The following is an 18436-nucleotide window of genomic DNA, read 5'->3' as shown; positions in this document are numbered from 1 at the left end:
TAAAGTTTTTCGTTACATGTCGTTAGTTTTCATTTTCATTTTCATTTTCATTTTGATTTTTCAGTTTTTTTTGTTGTGTTTCTTTATAAGTATATGCTCGTCGAGTTGTTGGGGTTGGTTATTCATTATATATTATGTACATATTTATTTCGGTATGTTTGTCTGTAGCTATCAAAAACAAAATACACGGTTTTTTTTTTCATTCAAATTGTGGAAAATTACAAAAATTTACAGGACATAACACACTCGACTCGACGCTAGGTAACATCTTAAATCTTGTACAAGAATTTTTCAATTTTGTATACTGCGGGTTTCTTTCATTCATTAGAGGTTTTTCTTTTTTCTTTTCATATTCGTGTCGGATTCTGTTCTGCGGTTACATTTGCTTATTTGTTTTATTTGGTTTTTACTGTGAATTTATTGCACTAATCCAATGACAACAATTACGTTGGCGGCGGGCCGTGCGGATAGGATAGCATTGGCTCCAGGCTGCGCGCGAATGTGTTGGAGAACATGCACGTATAGTCCTCACCGTGGGGCACCAGTGTTGCCACACCTAAAAGCAGCAGCATGAGCGCCTGTATGGGCAGGGAGGCACGTGCAACGCGTCCGAGGAATCGTGCACCGCGGGCCAGTACCGTGGTATTGATGACATCGCCATCGGCAGCATCGCCATCGGTGCTGGTGCGGCTGTGGAGCAGAGTTCGAGGATTAGAAAAATAATGATATGCATATTGGGTTTATAGAAAACATGCTACATAGTTAGTCAAGTGCAACTAGAGTTTGTACTTGTGCAAATATTTGCTTAGTAATAAAAGAACAAAAAAAATATATGTAAGATAACTAAACTAGACTACGATACGTTGAATTAAAAATTAAACAAATTTTCTATGAATATTTACTTTGCATTTTCTGTGTTGGGTGCGGCGGCCTGCATAGAAGAGGTTGATAATGTAGTATTATCCAAAAGCTAGATATGCCATAAAGTATAATAGAAAGGAAATAAAAGAAATTAAATACAATTCAAAATAAATAAAATAAAAATTCTTTTTGCATTTGTCAATTCAAATTCGCGCATCACGCTCTAAATAAATGATTGTATTTAAAATATATATAGATATAAATATTTGTACAGCCAATTTTCTTTTTTCATATATAGTTCACTTACTTTGGTGCGCTCAAAATAAATTAAAAATCAAATTGTTTTTCTTTTTCTTTTTTGGATTTTCGGGACAAATTCTCGTTTAATTGCAATACATTTTGTATACTCAAGATCCTTGCACTTACCTCATTCGACAACAATTGCAGCGGCACGCCCAGATTGTCGCCCTCGTAGCCGAGCACGGCGCCCAGCTTGACAATGTAAATGCCGGAGAGACGACGCAGCGATTGCAGCCGGAGGCGCAGATCTGTCAACCTGGAAAGGGTTCTAGAATATTTAAAACATATGCCGGCGGCTCTTGGGGTTGTCAGTTGTGATGAAGTGTTAGAATGGGCGGACGAATCAAATTTTGAGAACCAAACGAAAAAAAAATATAAAGTAATACACAAATCAAATACGCAACAAAATAAACACAGCAAAACACAAAATTCAAAAGCGAGAAAATTTTGCAAAATAGGTTTTACAAGAAAGCAAACTAAGTCTCTAACTAATAAAATATGTGAACTAAGTTTTTGTTTTTTTTTTTTTTTGGAGCAAAACTACATTGGGAAAGATACGTGATGGTGTAGTAGGCCGAAAAGAAGATGTTCAGAGGAACATTTTTAGTACAATTTTGTTGTAGTCAAGTAATGCGAACAAATGTTTGAAATGAAATCAGAGGGCAAGCCAAAGAAAATGCCGAATTCGAAAGTAAATTTAAATAAAATCGAACAAGATGAGTAAGAAAAAGGATATCTTTACGGAAAGAGTGGAATTTGTTGAGTGTGGATTTATACAAATATTGAAGATAAATATATTTTTGATAATTTATATGAATTGGGTTTCAAAAAATAGCCCATTCAATTTGTATAACATTTTTAATCAGATTGTAGAAAGATTTTATAGTTCAATTTAAGAAGAAAAAACTTGATCGCTTATTTCAGAAAATTTCTACAATTGGGGGAATAAATCGTTAACTTCTATAATAGGCAGAAAATTAAATGATTTTATATAATTCGAATATTTATTTTTGATTGTAGCATAAATAAATTATATTCGCCTCATAAGGAGATTATTAAAAGTTGTTTCTATAGATTAGAGTTTTACGTGTAGAAGAATAAAATTCGTAATAAAGTTAAGGAAAATTGAAGAGAATGAAAATGTTTGCACATAATATATAAATATTATATGCAACACAAATATTTATAAATAATTAAATTTCTACTGAGAAAAACATATTTTACTACATAACCAATCGGAAACTATAAACGCCGCCCAACTACCTCGTTGCTCCTGCTGCTGCCCCTGCCCTGCCCCTCTCGCGTTATATTGCCCCCTCTATGAGCACATCTATCTAGAAAGCAGAAGCGGCATCCGCGCATTTATTTCGTTCCGCCCTCGGCACTGGCGCCAGCTGCACTTACCTTTCATAGGTATGCTGTGACTGCTCCTCGGATCCCTCGACAGCGCGCAGCAGCTGATCGGCGGCATCCTGCAGGCTGACAACGCGCGGCTCACAGCGCTCCAGTTCGGCGCGCAGATCCTTGAACTTGTTGAACTTGGCCTCAAGCACGCTGCGCTCCTCGGTGAGATCCACGGGCTCGGAGGCCTTTATGTTCTGTTCGGTGCGCTGCAGCCACTCGACCAGCTCGTCGATGGTCTGATGGAACTCGCTGTTGCCCATGAGCGCCGTCTGGAGCAGACCCTGCCATTTGGTGGCATTGATGCAAACATTATTCCAGCGCTCGTTGTCCGCCTCGAGGCGTGCGCGCAGCTGTCGCGCCTTCTCCGTGTCCATGGTGTGTGTGGCCAGATGATCGCCAACCACATTCAACGATGAGATGATCGACTTGTGACTCTCCAGATCCAGCAAGAACTCACGATGATCCTGTGTCACATCCTCGAGCAGTTCAATATTCGAGGGCGGTCCCGTCTGGGCCTTCTGTATGCTCTCGGCAAACTGCAGCCACTGCTCCAGACGCCACAGATCGTTGTCAATCTGCTGCCAATTGCGTTGCGTGCAGAGCGGACACGTTAGGCGGCCGACCTCACTGTTTTATGGAAGGGATAAATAAAGAAAACGATTAGCCATGCTCTAAATATAGACTGGAATATATATTAGGTATGTAAGCTTGCTGGATCTGGGCAAAGTCTGTGGCACGACTTTGAACAGAGCTGACGTCCAGGCAAGCTCCAAGCTGCTCGCTGTGCTCCACCCCTGGAGACTGGCAGCCTATTGAGAAGAGGAACTGCCAGCTTTTGTCTGGTGGATGAACACACACAGAACAATAAACAGAGGTCACACGTGGCAGATTAGGAGCTTGCCTGGCCGTTCTATTGTGGTCAGTGCACAGGTAGAGGTAAATAGGGTAGAGATAGAGATAATCTCCAGCTGTTAACACTTACTGTATGCATGTGTATTTGTAGGCAGCAGGTAGCAGGCACCTGCTGGACAGAGCCATCATGAATGCGCAGGTTCGAGTGAAGCATGTGTGTGCGTGTGTATTGTGTGTGTGTGAGTGTGAGCGGGGCAAATAGCGAGACATAAAGCAATAAAACAATTTGTTAGCCAAATACCATTTAAATACGCCCAAAAACACAAGAAAGTGGTTAGAATACTTGCAAACTTATTGAATGTCAATCAATGTCAATCACTGCACATTCTACAGTGGTCTCTTGTTAAATGAGAACTTGCAAAACCACGTCAATAATTGAAATCGATTTGTTATCTAATTTTAGAATAAAAAGCCGATTGCTCTTAAATGTCTGATTAAAGAAATATTGAAATATTTTTCAAAAACTTTAAATTGTGACGAATTTATAGATATAGATGCGTTCTCATCTTCGAGCGACCACTGTAGCAGCCATACTTTTCTTTTAATCTATATACATTTCTTTTAAACTATTTCTCCGCAAATGTCTTATGGATTTTTCTGATTTTTAAGAAGTGAATAAAGCGAAATTCTTTTCCATTTAGATACAGGAATAAAAAAGGGATTCATGAAAACAATACAAAAGGCTGATTTGAAATAAAATTGTATAAATTAATGTAATTAATTGAACAAAATTCGTAATTAACAAATCAGAAAATGCGAAATTCAATGAAGTAAAAATGAAAACTAATCTTCCGCAGCACTGTGTCCAGTTGGAAGTGAGCTCGGCATAGATTTGACTGGACCAAAACTGGACCCAGGCCAGAAACGGAAGGAAATGGAACAGATCTGTATAGGCTAATCCCCACACGAGCCAATAAGAACCTCGAAGAGGATATAAACGGATATAGCCGGAATCGATCTACACGCGCAGTTTGCAAGTATGTAGCATAATTAGTTGAAGGAATAGGCTAGAAAGCTAGATAGGGATTGGGATAAGGGCGCCTACCTTGCATTCTGATCGTGCTGTTGGCGCGCCTTCCACTGCGACTGCAGCGTATCGAAGCGCAGCGCCAGCTCTGACACGGTGTCCACCTGGGCCGATTGATTGTCCGCATGGCATTCGGTCAACAGCAAATGGCTGAGATGCTTGATGAGCTCCGTGGATGACTGGGCGTTGCCTAATAACTTGGCAATCTTTTGCGGACCCGGCTTGCGCGTCTTATCGACAATGGTGCGCTGCAGCTCCTCCAGATTGTTCTGGCACTCGACAATGGCCGTCTTCAGTTCCATGATGTACGCATCCTTGGCCGTTATGGATGTTTCCCGCTGCAGCTGCGCCTGGCGCAGCTTGCGCTGCGACAACGTATCTACCTGGACGCTGGCATGCGCCTCACTGACTGCCGCCGCGCCCTCTTTGGTGGCACGGGCCAGCCAGCTGGTCTTGAGAATCACCAGATTCTTCTGCACCGTCTGCCAGAGGGTCGTGTACTCGGCAACCAGTTTGAGCAGCTGCTTCAGCTGCAGCGGCTGCTGTTTGTTGCGCAACTCGGCCTCCTTGCCCAGTGCATCGGCCTGCTGTACCTGCTGCTCGGCCAGCTGAAGCTTGCGCTCCAGTCCGTCCAAGCGTTGCAGCACCACCGCTGGCTCCACCGTGGCCGCCTGCTGGTCCTCGGCACTGGGCACCTGCTCGAGCGCCTTTTGTATGCTTGTCAGCGATTTGCTCAGCTCCAGCTGGGCCGTGTTGAAGTCGCGCATCAGCTTGGCATCCTTGTCAATGGCATCCAGCAGGGCGTGGCAGCGTGGCGTCAACAGACGCCACTTGCTTAGCATCACCTTGGTGGGCATCGTCAGCTTCTGTATGTTCTCGGGCTCGACGCCAGGGCTCATTGCTAGGCGGGCATACGTCTGTTCCAGCTGGCGCAGACGGACAGACTCGGCTTCCAGTTCGGCCAGCTTGGCGCGCAAGGCCTGCTGGCGCTCGTCCATCTTCTGTTTGTTCACGTATTTCTGGTCGCGCTCAAAGGCAGAGAGTTGGGTTTCCTGTTTGGCCATCCAAGATTTTTGCTCTGTGGTCATTTTGATCAGCTCCTGAAGCGCATTCCATGTGGCCAGGATGCGAGCCTTACGGTCCGCCGACTGGCTGCACACGTTCTTCCAGCGTTGCTCCAGGTTCTGCGCCGATGAGGCCAGCCCGGTGGTGTTCACCTGTGTGCGCCAGCTGTCCGCATCGCTGAGCAGCATTTCGACCAGGTTAAGTACCTCGCCCACATTGCTGCTATGATGCTCGATGGAACGCTGGATTTGCTCGTGTTCGCTCAGCTTGGCCTTGATCACGTTGGGCGTGTAGTTCTCGAAGCTGATCGGCTTGTCCAGCTGCGACTCCACATCGAAGAGCCAGGCACGTATGAGTGCTATGCGCTCCTCCAGTCGCAACAGTGTTTGCTTCAGTTCGCCAATCTTTGTGGCGCGCTGCTTGCACAGGAACTTGAGGCGATTCCAGCGATCGATGAGCGCATCGCTCTGCTGCTGCACCTGGTTGCGCACCTCCTGCGCCTGGGGCGTGGCATCCGCATAGAGAGCCAGCAGTTCCCGGCTGGTGGAGAGCAGCCATTCGCGCTCCTTGTCGCGCAGCTGGAGTTCGCCATTGATTTGCTGCTCCAGCTGTTTGGCTGCCTGTTCCGGGTTGGCCATGGTCGCCACATCGGCATCGCGCTCCACACGCTCCTCGAGGGTGCGCAGCCACTGCGTGATGCGCTCGTAACGCACCTGGTAGTTGGAGAGCAGCGACAGCCGCTCCTCGATGGCATTGATGAGCACGGCCAGCTGATAGTCGAGATCGGCATGCTGCTGCCAGAGCAGGAAACTGCGCTGGCGTATGGCTTTCATGTCGTGCGGGCTAATGCACTCCTTCAGCTCCTCCTGGCTGACCGTCAGACCCTCCAGTGCGGGCGTCTGTGCGCCCAGTTGGACACGTTGCGCTCTCAGCGCAACCAGACGCTGCTCAATCTCAGTTGGCGTCGTGGGCAGTGCATCACCCGAGCTGCTGTCCAGCAGCTCCTGTGCCTTGGCAAACTCCGTCTGCAATTGCTGCACACGCTGCTCGTACGATTCGCCGAGCTGCTTGATGCGCTTGAGGAAGTTCTGCCAGGTCTCGAGGGCGGCACGCAAATTGCTTATACGCTGATTGATGCTCGCCTGCTCCATGCGCATCGCGGTAGCCAGCGCATCGTCGCAGTACTGGAGCAGCTCCTGCTGTTGGGCCTTCAGGGCGGCGCTCTGCTGCTCGCCACGTGTCAGCTGCAGCAGCAATGCGTCCAGGCGCGCCTTCAGGTGGGGCACGCGCTTCAGATGAATGTAGCGCAGCTGCAGTGCATTGCGTTCCGCCTCGCGCTGACGCAGCCAGTCGAGCAGAGCGGCCAATTGTTGCCGGTAGGCATTCCAGCCGCTGACACGGCGCTCCAGCTCCTCATTGCGCTGCATAATGCGCGAGAGGGTCTCGTTGTGCAGATTGGTCAGCGCCTTGTACTGCTCCGATAGCTCCGATTCGAGCGGCGTCTCGGCGAGCACGCTCTGCTGCGAGATGAGCAGGTTCTGGTGTATGGCACACAGCTGCTGCTGCTCGCGCAGGCTGCTGTAATCCTCGGGTATGGCACAGGCAAGGAACGACTGCACATGCTGCAAGTACTGACGCCACAAACGCAACGCCTCCGAGCTGTTCTGGGTGCGCGCCAGACGCGTGGACAAGCGATGGTACTCCTGGAACGTATCCTGGAATATCTTCTGCCACATCGCCAGCACCTCCAGTATGCTGTCATCGGCAACAGCGGCAGCGGCAGCGCCACTCGGCGCCAGCTCATTGTTGTTCTGCTGGCGTTCACGCAGCTGACGCAGCTGCTCCTCGGTGCGGGCCAGCGTCTGCAGATGGGCTCGCAGCGCGGCCAGCTGCTCCTCGCTCTCCTTGGGCGTTTTCGGCTCGCCGCGCGCAATATCCTATGAGTAAGCGAATAAGATTTATTATTATTATTATTTGCTATATACATATATATATATATTTAACAGGTGGCAGCCAGTGCAACGTTTTGTGCATGTCTAATTGGCCTGACCCTAATAGCCACAATGTGGTCTCCAGTTACAGTTGGCAATGCACGGCTTCACAGCGGGCAGCGGCACGTTTCAAACGAAAGTTACCGACTCACAGATACTCTGTAGCCAGTGCATGGCAGAGGGAGCAGAAACAAGTTTTCATATTTTCATATATTAAGTTTGGCTATAAAATTGACTTATCCTCAGTGCTCCTGTGAATCCAGAACTGAGACTCTTAAATCGTAGCTGGGACAGACCCTTGCGCTGCAGCCAATATGCCGTGTATGTGTTCCTTACGAGGTACGAGGTATAGAAAACGTTGCAACTCTTTCCGCCAACTGGCAATGACCTCATGCAAACAGACAAAAAAAACACGCGCGCGCGCTGTTCAACTGTCTGGCCACACATGGGCTGGGCTTGGCGGGGGGGCGGGCGGTAAGCAGGTGGGCTAAGGTGGCGGACACAAGAGACGCGAATGGTTGTGGCATGTGAATTTCAAATGGTTGGCACAGTGGAGCGGGAAGGCTCCAAGCGTACAAAACTGACGGGTTATTAGAAAACGAAATGCCTGCTCGAGTTATTAAATAATAAATGGACAAAAAAAATGTTCCCATAAAAACATGATTTCGTTTTTTTCGATATGCATATCCGAAATGATTTCTATTAATTCTGGCCAAGGGACAGCTTTGTTAAATATTTATGAGCGCGCGGGGTCAATAAAAAATTAAATATGCCTGCACTCGAACCCATATTTAAGCCCATTGGCAATCAATAAAGACCATTGTACGGGCCACTGTGACGCTCGACGCCGCTGGAACTAACAGAAATACATATAGACACATGGGAGCGAAAGTTTTTCAACTTTTAACCCACTTAAAATAGCATGTCCTTCATATTGTATTAACAACAACTACAACTACAACAACAACAAGTGTCCGCCTGCTTTTTTTTTCTCTCTGGTTCTTGTTTGTTGTGGTTGTTGTTGTCATTGTGAGCACTGTGGGAATTTCCGCACGCCAGCTCTAACATATGCTAATCATCATCATGGCTCTAATCGATACATGTTTTGTTTAGACCGAATTCAGTTTGTGGCCTGCACTCACCTGCTGCACATTGTTGAAGTAAACCTTGGCCTGTGTCACCTCCTTGTCGAGCTCCTTGCGCTCCTTATCCTGTGTCTCGGCCACATTCGCCAGCGTCGTTATCGCATCCTTGCATTCGGCCAAACGCTGGCCCAGCGCATCCAGTTCGCCCTGCATTAGCGAAGAGGCATCCAGACCCACATCGGCGGCTATCTTGGCCACAATGTCGCGCAGCTCCAGAAGACGATCATTCTGTGTGCTCAGATTGTCTTGACAGACCTGGCAAAGGCAGACACAATAAATTAGCTTAAGTTTTGATATAGACTAGGGGTAGCATTTTGTCTAGTATATAGATTATTTTAGTTTGAATGCAAATGCCACCGATTTATAATTAGCTCGATCAAAGTACATTTAGCTTAAGCCGGCCGGGTCAGTTAGTTAGCCCTAGTTAGGAGCACGCATGCTGCTTATCAATTGTCTTGGCTCGTTCCCGAACTGAATGCATTTCTATTTGTAATTAATGTGTCGAGCAAATGCCGAGCACCGTGCACCGTGCACCGCGTGCCGAGTACACTTTCAATTTCAATTTAGAAAAGAGGTCACCCGCTGGGCCCTGCCGCGTCGCTGGCCATCAAAGAGCTATTTTAATATATAACTGGCTGCACGCATTAACCAATTTAAAGAGCACGCGTCCGGCCCTACCGAATGCCCTATGATATCATCTATGAAATATTCAGCTATGCTCCGCTTTATCAGAAACAAGCAAACAAACGTTGACATTGAAATCCAACAGCAGCGACTTAAAAAATATTTTTACATTTATCTACAGCTTCGGACAAGCTGAAGGCATGCTCCGGCAATCTTACAATCACATATGTACATATGTACATATGTATTGCATATATGTATTATATGTGGCCATATAGTATGTAGTATGCGGTCTTCCTATAATTTCGTGTGTTTTCATTTATTATTGTCTGAACAGATAAAGCAGCTATATAAACACAGAGCTTACGCTCTGGGTTGATAAACTTCGCCATGTGAAGTGACAGTTGGGCTACCTAGGCACAAAAATAATTACAATGCTGCGCTGCTTGGGCCTCTCTAATGACCCTAATGATCAATAAACATGCATAAATAACAAAACTATGTGTTAATATTTAAGTCAAATAAACTGAGTATCGAAAAGAAGTCGCCACAAGAAAACACATTTAGCTGACAATTGCCGAAGACCGAATACCCTAGCATTAAATAATATGAAGCTGTAAGATAAACTCATGTGAATCTTTCTATATAGTTATATGATATAGTGGCCCAATGTTAGGATCTTGATAATATATTGGACGCAAATAAAGTATGGAAGCAAGTTAAGTATTTTGAAAAATTAAAAAGACAAAAATAAGCTAGATTTCGAAGAATCTCTCATGCGACAGTTATATAGTAAAGTTTTTTAAATCGAATTTGTTTCCTATATAAAGGCTGAAGGATATATTGATCATATATTAGACGCAAACGAAGCTAGTAAAATATTTTGTAAAATTAAAAAAAGATCAAATAAAAATCTAGATTTTGACCAATCTCTCATATAAGTTCAGGTCCGGCTGACCTTGAAGCAATAATACAAATCTTTGCCAAGTTCCATTAGGAATTGTAAATAGGAAACTATAAGCAAACTGGACTATATATATATATATATGTTTTATGGTGTCGAAAATGTCTGCTACAATAAGTTACATATTTGCTTCGAAAGCTAAGCTATCCACTGCGAGAGTATTACAACTTTTGGGCCGTCTGTAAGTTTGTCTTTCTGTCTGGGGGTGTCAAGCAAAATAATTTATGACACAACCCAACAATATACATATGTACATGCATGTACACATGTGTACACAAAAGTTGGCTCACAGAGGCAGAGCCCTATTTCCTATTTCCATGTTCTATTGCCAGCGATTACAGCGACGCGCCCGAAAATTGATTGGGCCGAGCGTAACGGCTGAAAATCAATGTAATTACAGTCTGGTCCGGTTGCAATTAAACGTCGTTGATTTTCCTGCTTTTTTTTTGCCGCCAAAATCGTAACGTTAGCAGCGACTCAGGTGCACCACCCAACCACCAATTACAATTAGCTTTAGGCACTTACCTTGGCATGTTGCATGGCATCCAAGGGCTGCTCGAAGGACTTGACGCTGTCCATTTGCTGGTCGATGCAGCTCTTGACCGCTGCCGAGGCGTTCCGATATTTGTCCCAGAGCTCGACGGCCCGCTGATAGCGTGTGCAAAGCTGTTGCAGATTCTCGGTGGTATCATTCCAGGCGACTACCGCATCCTGCACGGACGATTCAATTTGCTCGACAATTTGCACATCGCAACTCTCGATTAACGGTTTGGCGGCGCCCTTGAGCTCGTCCAAGAGCTGCTCGCGACTGTGCAGATCGCCCGCAAGTCCCTGAGAGAGCGTAAACAAACAAAAACAGTTAATAAAAAAAAAAACGCTCGCAGCGACAATTTAAGCGACACGCGCGCGTTTCGAAGTTAAAGTCAACTGCCGCAAAGCAAACGAAATGAAACGAAACGCAAAGCAAAGCAAATGCAATGCGCGAAAGCTTTTTCGAAGAGCGCTTTAGTATAAGAGCTTTGTGGTAGCTTTGTTTTGTTTCGAACTATTTCGAATTAGCATTCGTGAAAAACGGCTCCGAAATATTTGAGTGTGCGCGCCCAACTGAACGCAGGCAGAAAACGCGCGCGGTTTTTATAGCCATTTCGGGCAGATAGGCTAGCAAATGCTGATAAGAAGGGCTCGCAAAAAAGATGCAAGTTGCAGGTAGCCAGTTCAGTTGTTTTGACTGCCCGAATATGGCCAAAATAATCATAAATGAGTCAATAAAAGAGGACATGGAAAACTTACCTCTAATCTTTCGGTGGCCTTACGCAGCCGTTCGTAGTCGACCTGGCCGTGCACGCGTATCAGTTCCATCATAAAGTCCGTCTCCTGGACAGAGTCATGCACCAGTTCCAGCTGACGTTCGTAGCGTAGCCATAAGGCCAAACGATTACGTAGTATGGCCATAATATTGGTGCACTTGCTCTCGAGGAAGGCATGGTCATCCTGCAGCTGGGAAATGTCCCGTTCCAGCTTCACCGGCGACACGGACATCTTCAGCCGCATGGGCAGCGTGTGCAGCATTTGGCGTAAGCGCATTATCTCCTGCCAGCTGGCAACGAGCTCCTCGCCCGCACCCTGGCAGTCGGCAACGGCTTTCTCTATGATATCCGCGCCTTGACGTTCGGCAGATTCGCATTCATCCAATATAACAGAGATTTTGGCCTGATGCTTGCGCTGGTTGCTGATGCCCTCGTGTATGGCCTGCAGCTGATCTCGCAACACGGAGGCAAACTCCAGCTCTTCGGAAATTTGTGTGGTTATTTTGTGCGAGAGTGCAAAGAGTTCGCCCACTTTTTCTGGTTCAATTGCCGGCTCCTGGAGTCCAATGCGGCCCAGTTCGTTGCCAATGAAGCCAACGCGTGTGCGCAGCACCTGGACACGTTCAATGTACAAGCAGAGCTCCTCCTCGTTTTTGATAACGCCCTTCATGCTGGTCATGGTCAGATAGATTTCCTGAAGCTCGCGCTCCACCAGCTTGAGTTTCTCATCAGCGGGCATATCCTCCGAGGACAGGCACTCCACAATGTTGTGCTGTATCAGCTCAATGGCCTGGGCCACCGCTTGCCAGCGATCCTCGAGTTGCGCATGGAACTGGCGTTGGAGCATTTCGTCGGCCAGTGGTATGACTTGGAGGGATTTCTCTAGACTGTGACCCGCATCGTTGCGTATGTTATTATGCAGCTCGAAGCGCGCCTTTATCTCCCAGAATTGCCGCATATGGGGTATGGGCTCCTCTGTGGGTTGTGTGGGTATTTGGATTTGGCGCAGTTCCTGCTCCGCTTCGCGTACAAACGCTTCCATTTTCTCTGTCTGCTGTTCGTACTGCACCCAGATCTCCTTGAAGACCAGCAGGCGATGCAAGTAGAGCGCCACCTCCTCGCGCAGCTTGAGCAGCACAATGAGGGCATCATTCGATTCCTCAACCAAATTGGGAGCCTGCACCAGCAGCTGCATTTTGTTGGCAATGCCCGAGAGCTGGGTCATCTTGACATAATGATGCGAGATGTCATTGCTAAGGGATTGATAGAGCGTCGCATACTGATCGTAATCGGCGGAGGTCACCGCCGACAGATCTGGCACGCGTTGCTGTGCCACCTGCAACCACTGCAGCTCATCGCGCATGCCCTTCTCCAGCACTGTCCAGCGCGAGGCGGCTTGCACCAGCTTTGAGGAACGCTCCGAAGCACGCTCCAGCAGCTGGGTGGCTTTCTGGTAGAGCTGCTTGTGCAGCTCCGAGTGCTTCTCGCGCGTCTCGCTATCAATGTTCTCCTCGAGCGACTCTAGCATGGCGCGACAGTGGCTCAGATTGACAAAGAATTTGCGCTGTTTTTGCACCTCGTTGTTGAGCAGCTCCAGGGAACTTGACACAATGGGGCTCTCCATCATTTTGTCGGCCAGCACAGTGATATTCGTGAACTCCTTGAGCGTCTGCTCGTACTCCTCGGCCAGTGACTGCAGCTGGAGTAGACGATCACGCTCTGCCTCGATGTTGTTGCCAATATTCTTGCTGTTCTCGAAGGCGTTGTACACATTCTGTGGAATTTTCTTATTTGGGAAGTCGCGCTGGAAGTAGCGGGCAGTCTGCATCAGTTGACCCAACTGCTGCTGGCCTGCCGTATGCTCCCGGTCCAGCTCATCGAGAAGTGCCAGCTTTTGGGAGAGCGGATGCTCCCCGCTGAGAGCCTGGTCGTACCGTTGTTGCAGGAAATCCAACGATGTAGAAACTTCTCTGTAGAGCAGCTCAAAGTTGTGCCACTTGTCCAGATCCTTGCTATCCTGGGCCTGACTATGTTGGGTCACCTGCTCCACAGCATCGATGTGCTCTTTGAGCGTGTCCACATATTGCAGCAGCTCCGACTGTGTTGGCTTATCCGTTTGGACGAGCTCTGACTCGAGCTGGTTGACATTCGCTTTGATTGTGTGCAGTTCCTCGTTCAGCTGATTGTAGTTGTCCAGCTTCTGTTCCGAGGGACCTTCATTGGAGTTTTGCCGTATGAGATACACGCGATACTCGATGGTTTCCAGCCAGGTGGACACCTTTTCAATGACTGTTATGACTGTGGTGTGTATAATCGTCTTATCTCCACTGTTTATTGCCACATCCAAGTTCTGTAATCCTTCGGAGACCTCCAGCATGCGCTGTTCGGTGGGCACCTGCTTGATCTGCTCGGATAGTGTGGCCAGGTGAAGGACATCGCTCAGTGGTGTTGACTGCTGTGGCGTCGCCTGCTTCAGTTGCCTTATGCGACTCCCAATTGCCTCCTTGGTCTCTGCCCAGGTCAGCTTCGATTGCTGTTCGTGTTGTTGTTGTTTACCAGGATACAGCTGCAAGATCTCGCTCTTGATGAGCGCTTCAGAGGAATCCATCGGTGTGCTGTCCACAGTCGAGCTGGTCGTTGTCGTTAGCCATATATTTTCTTCGTTCAGATTATCTGGACCCGGCGTAATGGGCACCACCAGCTCCTCTGTTGGCGAAGCAACCTCCTCAATCGTCACCGAAGATGTGGGTCCACTGCGTGGCTTGCCTTGCTGTTGCGAGGCAATGCTTACTTTGTTCTGTTCGAGAATATGTACCGGCAAATCAGGATATTCATCGTAGACTGTAGTCTTTGTGATTTGCAATTGCACACGCTGTGGCCTTTGCGGATCAGCTTCGGTGGGCTCAAAGTCGGCTACTGGCGGCAGATGTGGCACCTCTTCGATTGTCTGATTGGTGGAGAGTACTATTCCAGATTCAGTCAGCAGTTCGGGTGCAATTTCTACGGTCACACTGATTTGTGGATCCGCCTCTGGCGTTGGCTCCGGCACAGACTTGCCCTTCTGTTTCTTTTTGTCCTTTTTGTCCTTTTTCATTTTCTTTTCTGGCTTAGGCAGCTGCATGGTTTGAGTGTACTCATATAGCGTGGGCTCCACTGTAGATGCATCGGAATCGGCCGGTATGGCCACTGTGGTTTTCACCTCCAGCTCGTAGGGCTCTGAAGTAGATGTGGCGGTCAAGGAATTGTCTTCAAGCGAAATTGGCTGTGGCTCCTCACGTGGCGTGGTCTGCACCAGAACATCGCTCACATCTACGGCTTCTGGCCTGCTCAATTCCGTTGGCTCTGGCGTTGCTGTTTGCATGTGAGTCTCCTTGGTGGTGGTAACCTCTGTGACGGTAGACTGTTCCTTTGTGGGCACAGGCAAGTCGATGGTCATGTCTTTAACCAAATCCTTAACAAGTGGCTGGACCACGTGGTCGCTACTTGATTCAGCTAGGCGCGGCGATTCCTTGGGCGTGGTTTGCAGCTCCTTTTCGGTTGTTGCCGTTACAATGGTTTGGCTAGAAATTTCGACGGTTTGCCGGGGTTGACCATTCTCGTCGGTTTGAATTTCTGTGCTAAATGTTTCGACGGGCTCAGGTTGGTCGTCGCCGCGTGGTGTTGTCTGAGCTTCGGTTTCGGTAATTTCCACAATGATCGTTTGCGATTCGGTCTCCTGGTTATCCGGACGTACATCTAGGCTAGTTTGTACTGCTGTTTCATCCAGCTCGGGTTTATGCTGTGGTGATGTCTGCGAAGATTTAATATCCTGTTCAGCAGTTGTTGGCGTGGGCGCACGCGGACTCGTTTGCTGCTCTTCATCTTCAAGTGCTGCCAGCTCGACAACCTCCGTGGGTATAACCAGTTCCGTAATTGGAGTACGTGATTGCTCTGTGGGTGAGGGTATAATCGAATCTTCAACCACCTTGACGGTTTGACCCATATCCATGCTCGACAAGTCACTCTCTTCGCTAATCTGCACAATCGATTCGTAGCAAACTTTGTCTGCCGATTTCGGATTGATGGTGTCACTACGTGGCGAGCTCTCGGGTGAGAGCGGCGCATGCGATGCCTCTACTGGCTCCGGCTCTGGTTCTGGTAATTGTTCACTCTTCGATTTTTCCTCATCTCTTCTCTTCTTTTTCTTTCGACTTCGCTTCGTGGACGCGTCTTCGTCGTGTTCCAGGGGCGCTGCGACAGTCTCCACAATACTCATGGTCACCTTAGCGGGTGACATGCCAATGGATTCAACAAGCTCTGAGGCCGCTCCCATGGCCACCTTGAGTACACCAGCTCCAGTGGCTTCCACAGAAGGCGCTGTAATCTGGTAAGTCTTGCGTGGCGACGCTGAGGCGGCTGCCTCTTCAGAAATGAATAGCTGGGTGGCCACACGTATATCCTTTTGAGGTATATCGGACTGTTTATCGGCGATGTTAATGGGTGGCACTTCTGTGACAGTTTCTTCAATCGCTACCGTTTGTGGTTGTGCTTGCTCGGCTGGTACTGTTATATCAGCTTTTGGTTCGGTTTGAGCTTGTGCTTGTTCAGCTGCTAGGAAGCTTTCTACATCAGTTTTGGGTTTAACCACTGGCTGCTCCGGTGTTGTATCAGTCTTTTGTGGTGTCTGCTCAGATTCGGATTTGATGCTAACAGCTGTTGGTGACGCTGGCTCAAATGCATACGATTCCAGGGAGACAGAGTTGCCAGTTTCAGGACTTATTGGCCAAATGGTTTCCACGGGCATTGATGTCTCTGTGCTGACAGCAGCTGGCGCTGCCAGATCTTCGGCATGCTCCGAGAAATCGATGTTTGTGGTTTGCAAATGATGTTCCAGTGGCCAAATTTCCTTGATGTCTTCCACCACAGGCAGACTCTCTATTGTTGTAGCTGTGATTGTCGTTGTTGTGGTAGGTACAGGTGCTGTAGGTACAGTTACTGCCGCTGCTGCAACATTAACGGGACTGATTGGGGCAACATTTACGATTTCTTCAATGTCTACTTGTGGTGCTGGCAATTCTACAGGTGCTGCTTTTGTCGTTTCTGTTGTAATTGCAGTTGTTGTTGTTGTTGGTGGTGGTGTCTGTTTATCGAGTGGTTGTTCTTGTTGTGTGGTTGTGGTGGTGGTGTTGGAGATGTTGATAGACTCAATATCAAATACCTGTTGCTGCGGTTCTACTGTCTGTGATGACAGATCCGTTGCAACTTCTTCGATGACCACGCCTGGCTCTTGCATCATACGCTGGAATTCCTCTTCGCTCACCACTTTTCCATTCACCGTGCGTACAATATTGACATCGATATGTGGCATAGTTTGCTCCTCAGTCACCTCAATCTCCTCGGGCTCCTCAACCACTTCCTCAGTCACATGCTCCTTGCCATCAATGATGACCACACGTTTGATTATCTTTCGGGTCTTACGTATTATCTTACGGGTCACCTGCTGCATTACAGCTTGTATTCTGGTACCCTGACTATCTGGTGTAGACTGTCCAGCTGCCGCTCGGAATGGCTGCATTTTGCCATCCGCATCGGAGCATAACAGCTGCTCATACTGTTCAATCACAGGCTCTGTCTCGAACTCACTGACCGTCACAGTCTCTGGCTGGGAGCCATCCAACAGGGTGCCACGCGTTTGCTGCGTTACAACGGTGCGGTAAGTACTCTGTTGTGGATCAGCAATCGTGTCTGTGGTCTTCACATTCTCCAAATTTATCTGGCCTGTTGACTGCACTTCGATATTGCCATCGGCATCACTTACTGTCTCAATGGAACTAATCTGTTGCTGTTGCACAATTTGCTGACGCACCCGGGTGACCTTTTTCAAGACAATATGCTTGGTGCCATCGGCGCCCACAACCACCTCGGTAGTGGTTTCGTCTGGTTCGACAAATGTAGTTTCGAAAGCCTGCGGCACATTCTTAAGTATCAGCTCGGTGGCACGATCCACATCGCCTTTGGGTTGTTGATGGTAACGCGCCTCTATCTGCACATCCTCGGTCTGTTCCGGTACATTTTCATTCAGCTGGGTGTCAATCTGTATTGTCTCCTGACCATGCTGTACGGTTTGAGTGACCATTATGTTTTCCGTGGGTGGACGCTCCTTGAGTGTTTGCAGTGCTACCTCGGCGGTTTCTATGGCCAACACGGGTTGCGGTTCCCGGAAGCTAGTCTGCGCCTCCACATTGCTCGTGGCGATCTGCGGCTGAGGCTGTTGCAAGCTCAGCGATGTCTGTGTTTCCACATAAACGCCCGCGGGCTTGATCTCCTCCTCAGGCATTGAGCTGGAGTCTAGAGTGTTTTCATTGGACTCTATGGATTCAGGCGCTGCACTTGCAGCAATTGGTGCCTGTATTAGGGCATCCGCCAGCACGCGCTGCCGCTGGGCATCTTCGCTCTTGGCCTTGCGCAGATCCACGATGCGTTTCTCAATGGTAAAGATTCGCGTGGTCGCAACGGTGATCTGTTCACGTAATATGATTAGAATGCTCTGCAGTTGCTCCATCAGCGTATCGGCCAATGGGGCGACGTCGGGATGAGCCTGAAGCTCTCGTGTTTGGTCGACCAAATCATCCATGGACTGTTGCCGCTCCTTTAGAGTGCGCAGCAATTGCTGACTACGCTCCACCTGAGTCTTGAGCACGTGCTCATCGGTGCTGCTGTCCGTTGTGGGCTCGAACGAGGCCAATTCAGCGGAAACCTCATTGATCCAGCGTTCCAGCTCCAATAAATGCCGCTGGTACTCGTCGATCTCCTGCTCACGCTTCTTCTGTCCATGCATGGCGTTCTGAAACAAGAAT

General features: G+C 48.1%; 1 protein-coding gene across 1 annotated transcript in view; it reads right to left on the bottom strand.

The window, feature by feature from the left end:
* Window positions 1-443: 443 nt before the first annotated feature.
* Window positions 444-18436, bottom strand: part of LOC115759274 — a 106202-nt gene continuing 88209 nt past the window's right edge. Inside the window, exons 22-29 of the mRNA XM_030700176.1 lie at window positions 11584-18423; window positions 10819-11124; window positions 8703-8960; window positions 4523-7506; window positions 2566-3192; window positions 1288-1429; window positions 903-970; window positions 444-690 (exon numbers count right to left, since the gene is read on the bottom strand). Coding sequence (XP_030556036.1) covers window positions 444-690; window positions 903-970; window positions 1288-1429; window positions 2566-3192; window positions 4523-7506; window positions 8703-8960; window positions 10819-11124; window positions 11584-18423 — 11472 coding nt within the window. The remainder of the gene's footprint in view (window positions 691-902; window positions 971-1287; window positions 1430-2565; window positions 3193-4522; window positions 7507-8702; window positions 8961-10818; window positions 11125-11583; window positions 18424-18436) is intronic.

This window comes from Drosophila novamexicana, unplaced genomic scaffold (assembly GCF_003285875.2).
Source record: "Drosophila novamexicana strain 15010-1031.04,08,12 unplaced genomic scaffold, DnovRS2.1 tig00000193-arrow-pilon, whole genome shotgun sequence".
Lineage (NCBI taxonomy): Eukaryota > Metazoa > Arthropoda > Insecta > Diptera > Drosophilidae > Drosophila > Drosophila novamexicana.
Note: the sequence above shows the minus strand (reverse complement) of the source record. Positions and strands in the feature narration are given on the sequence as shown.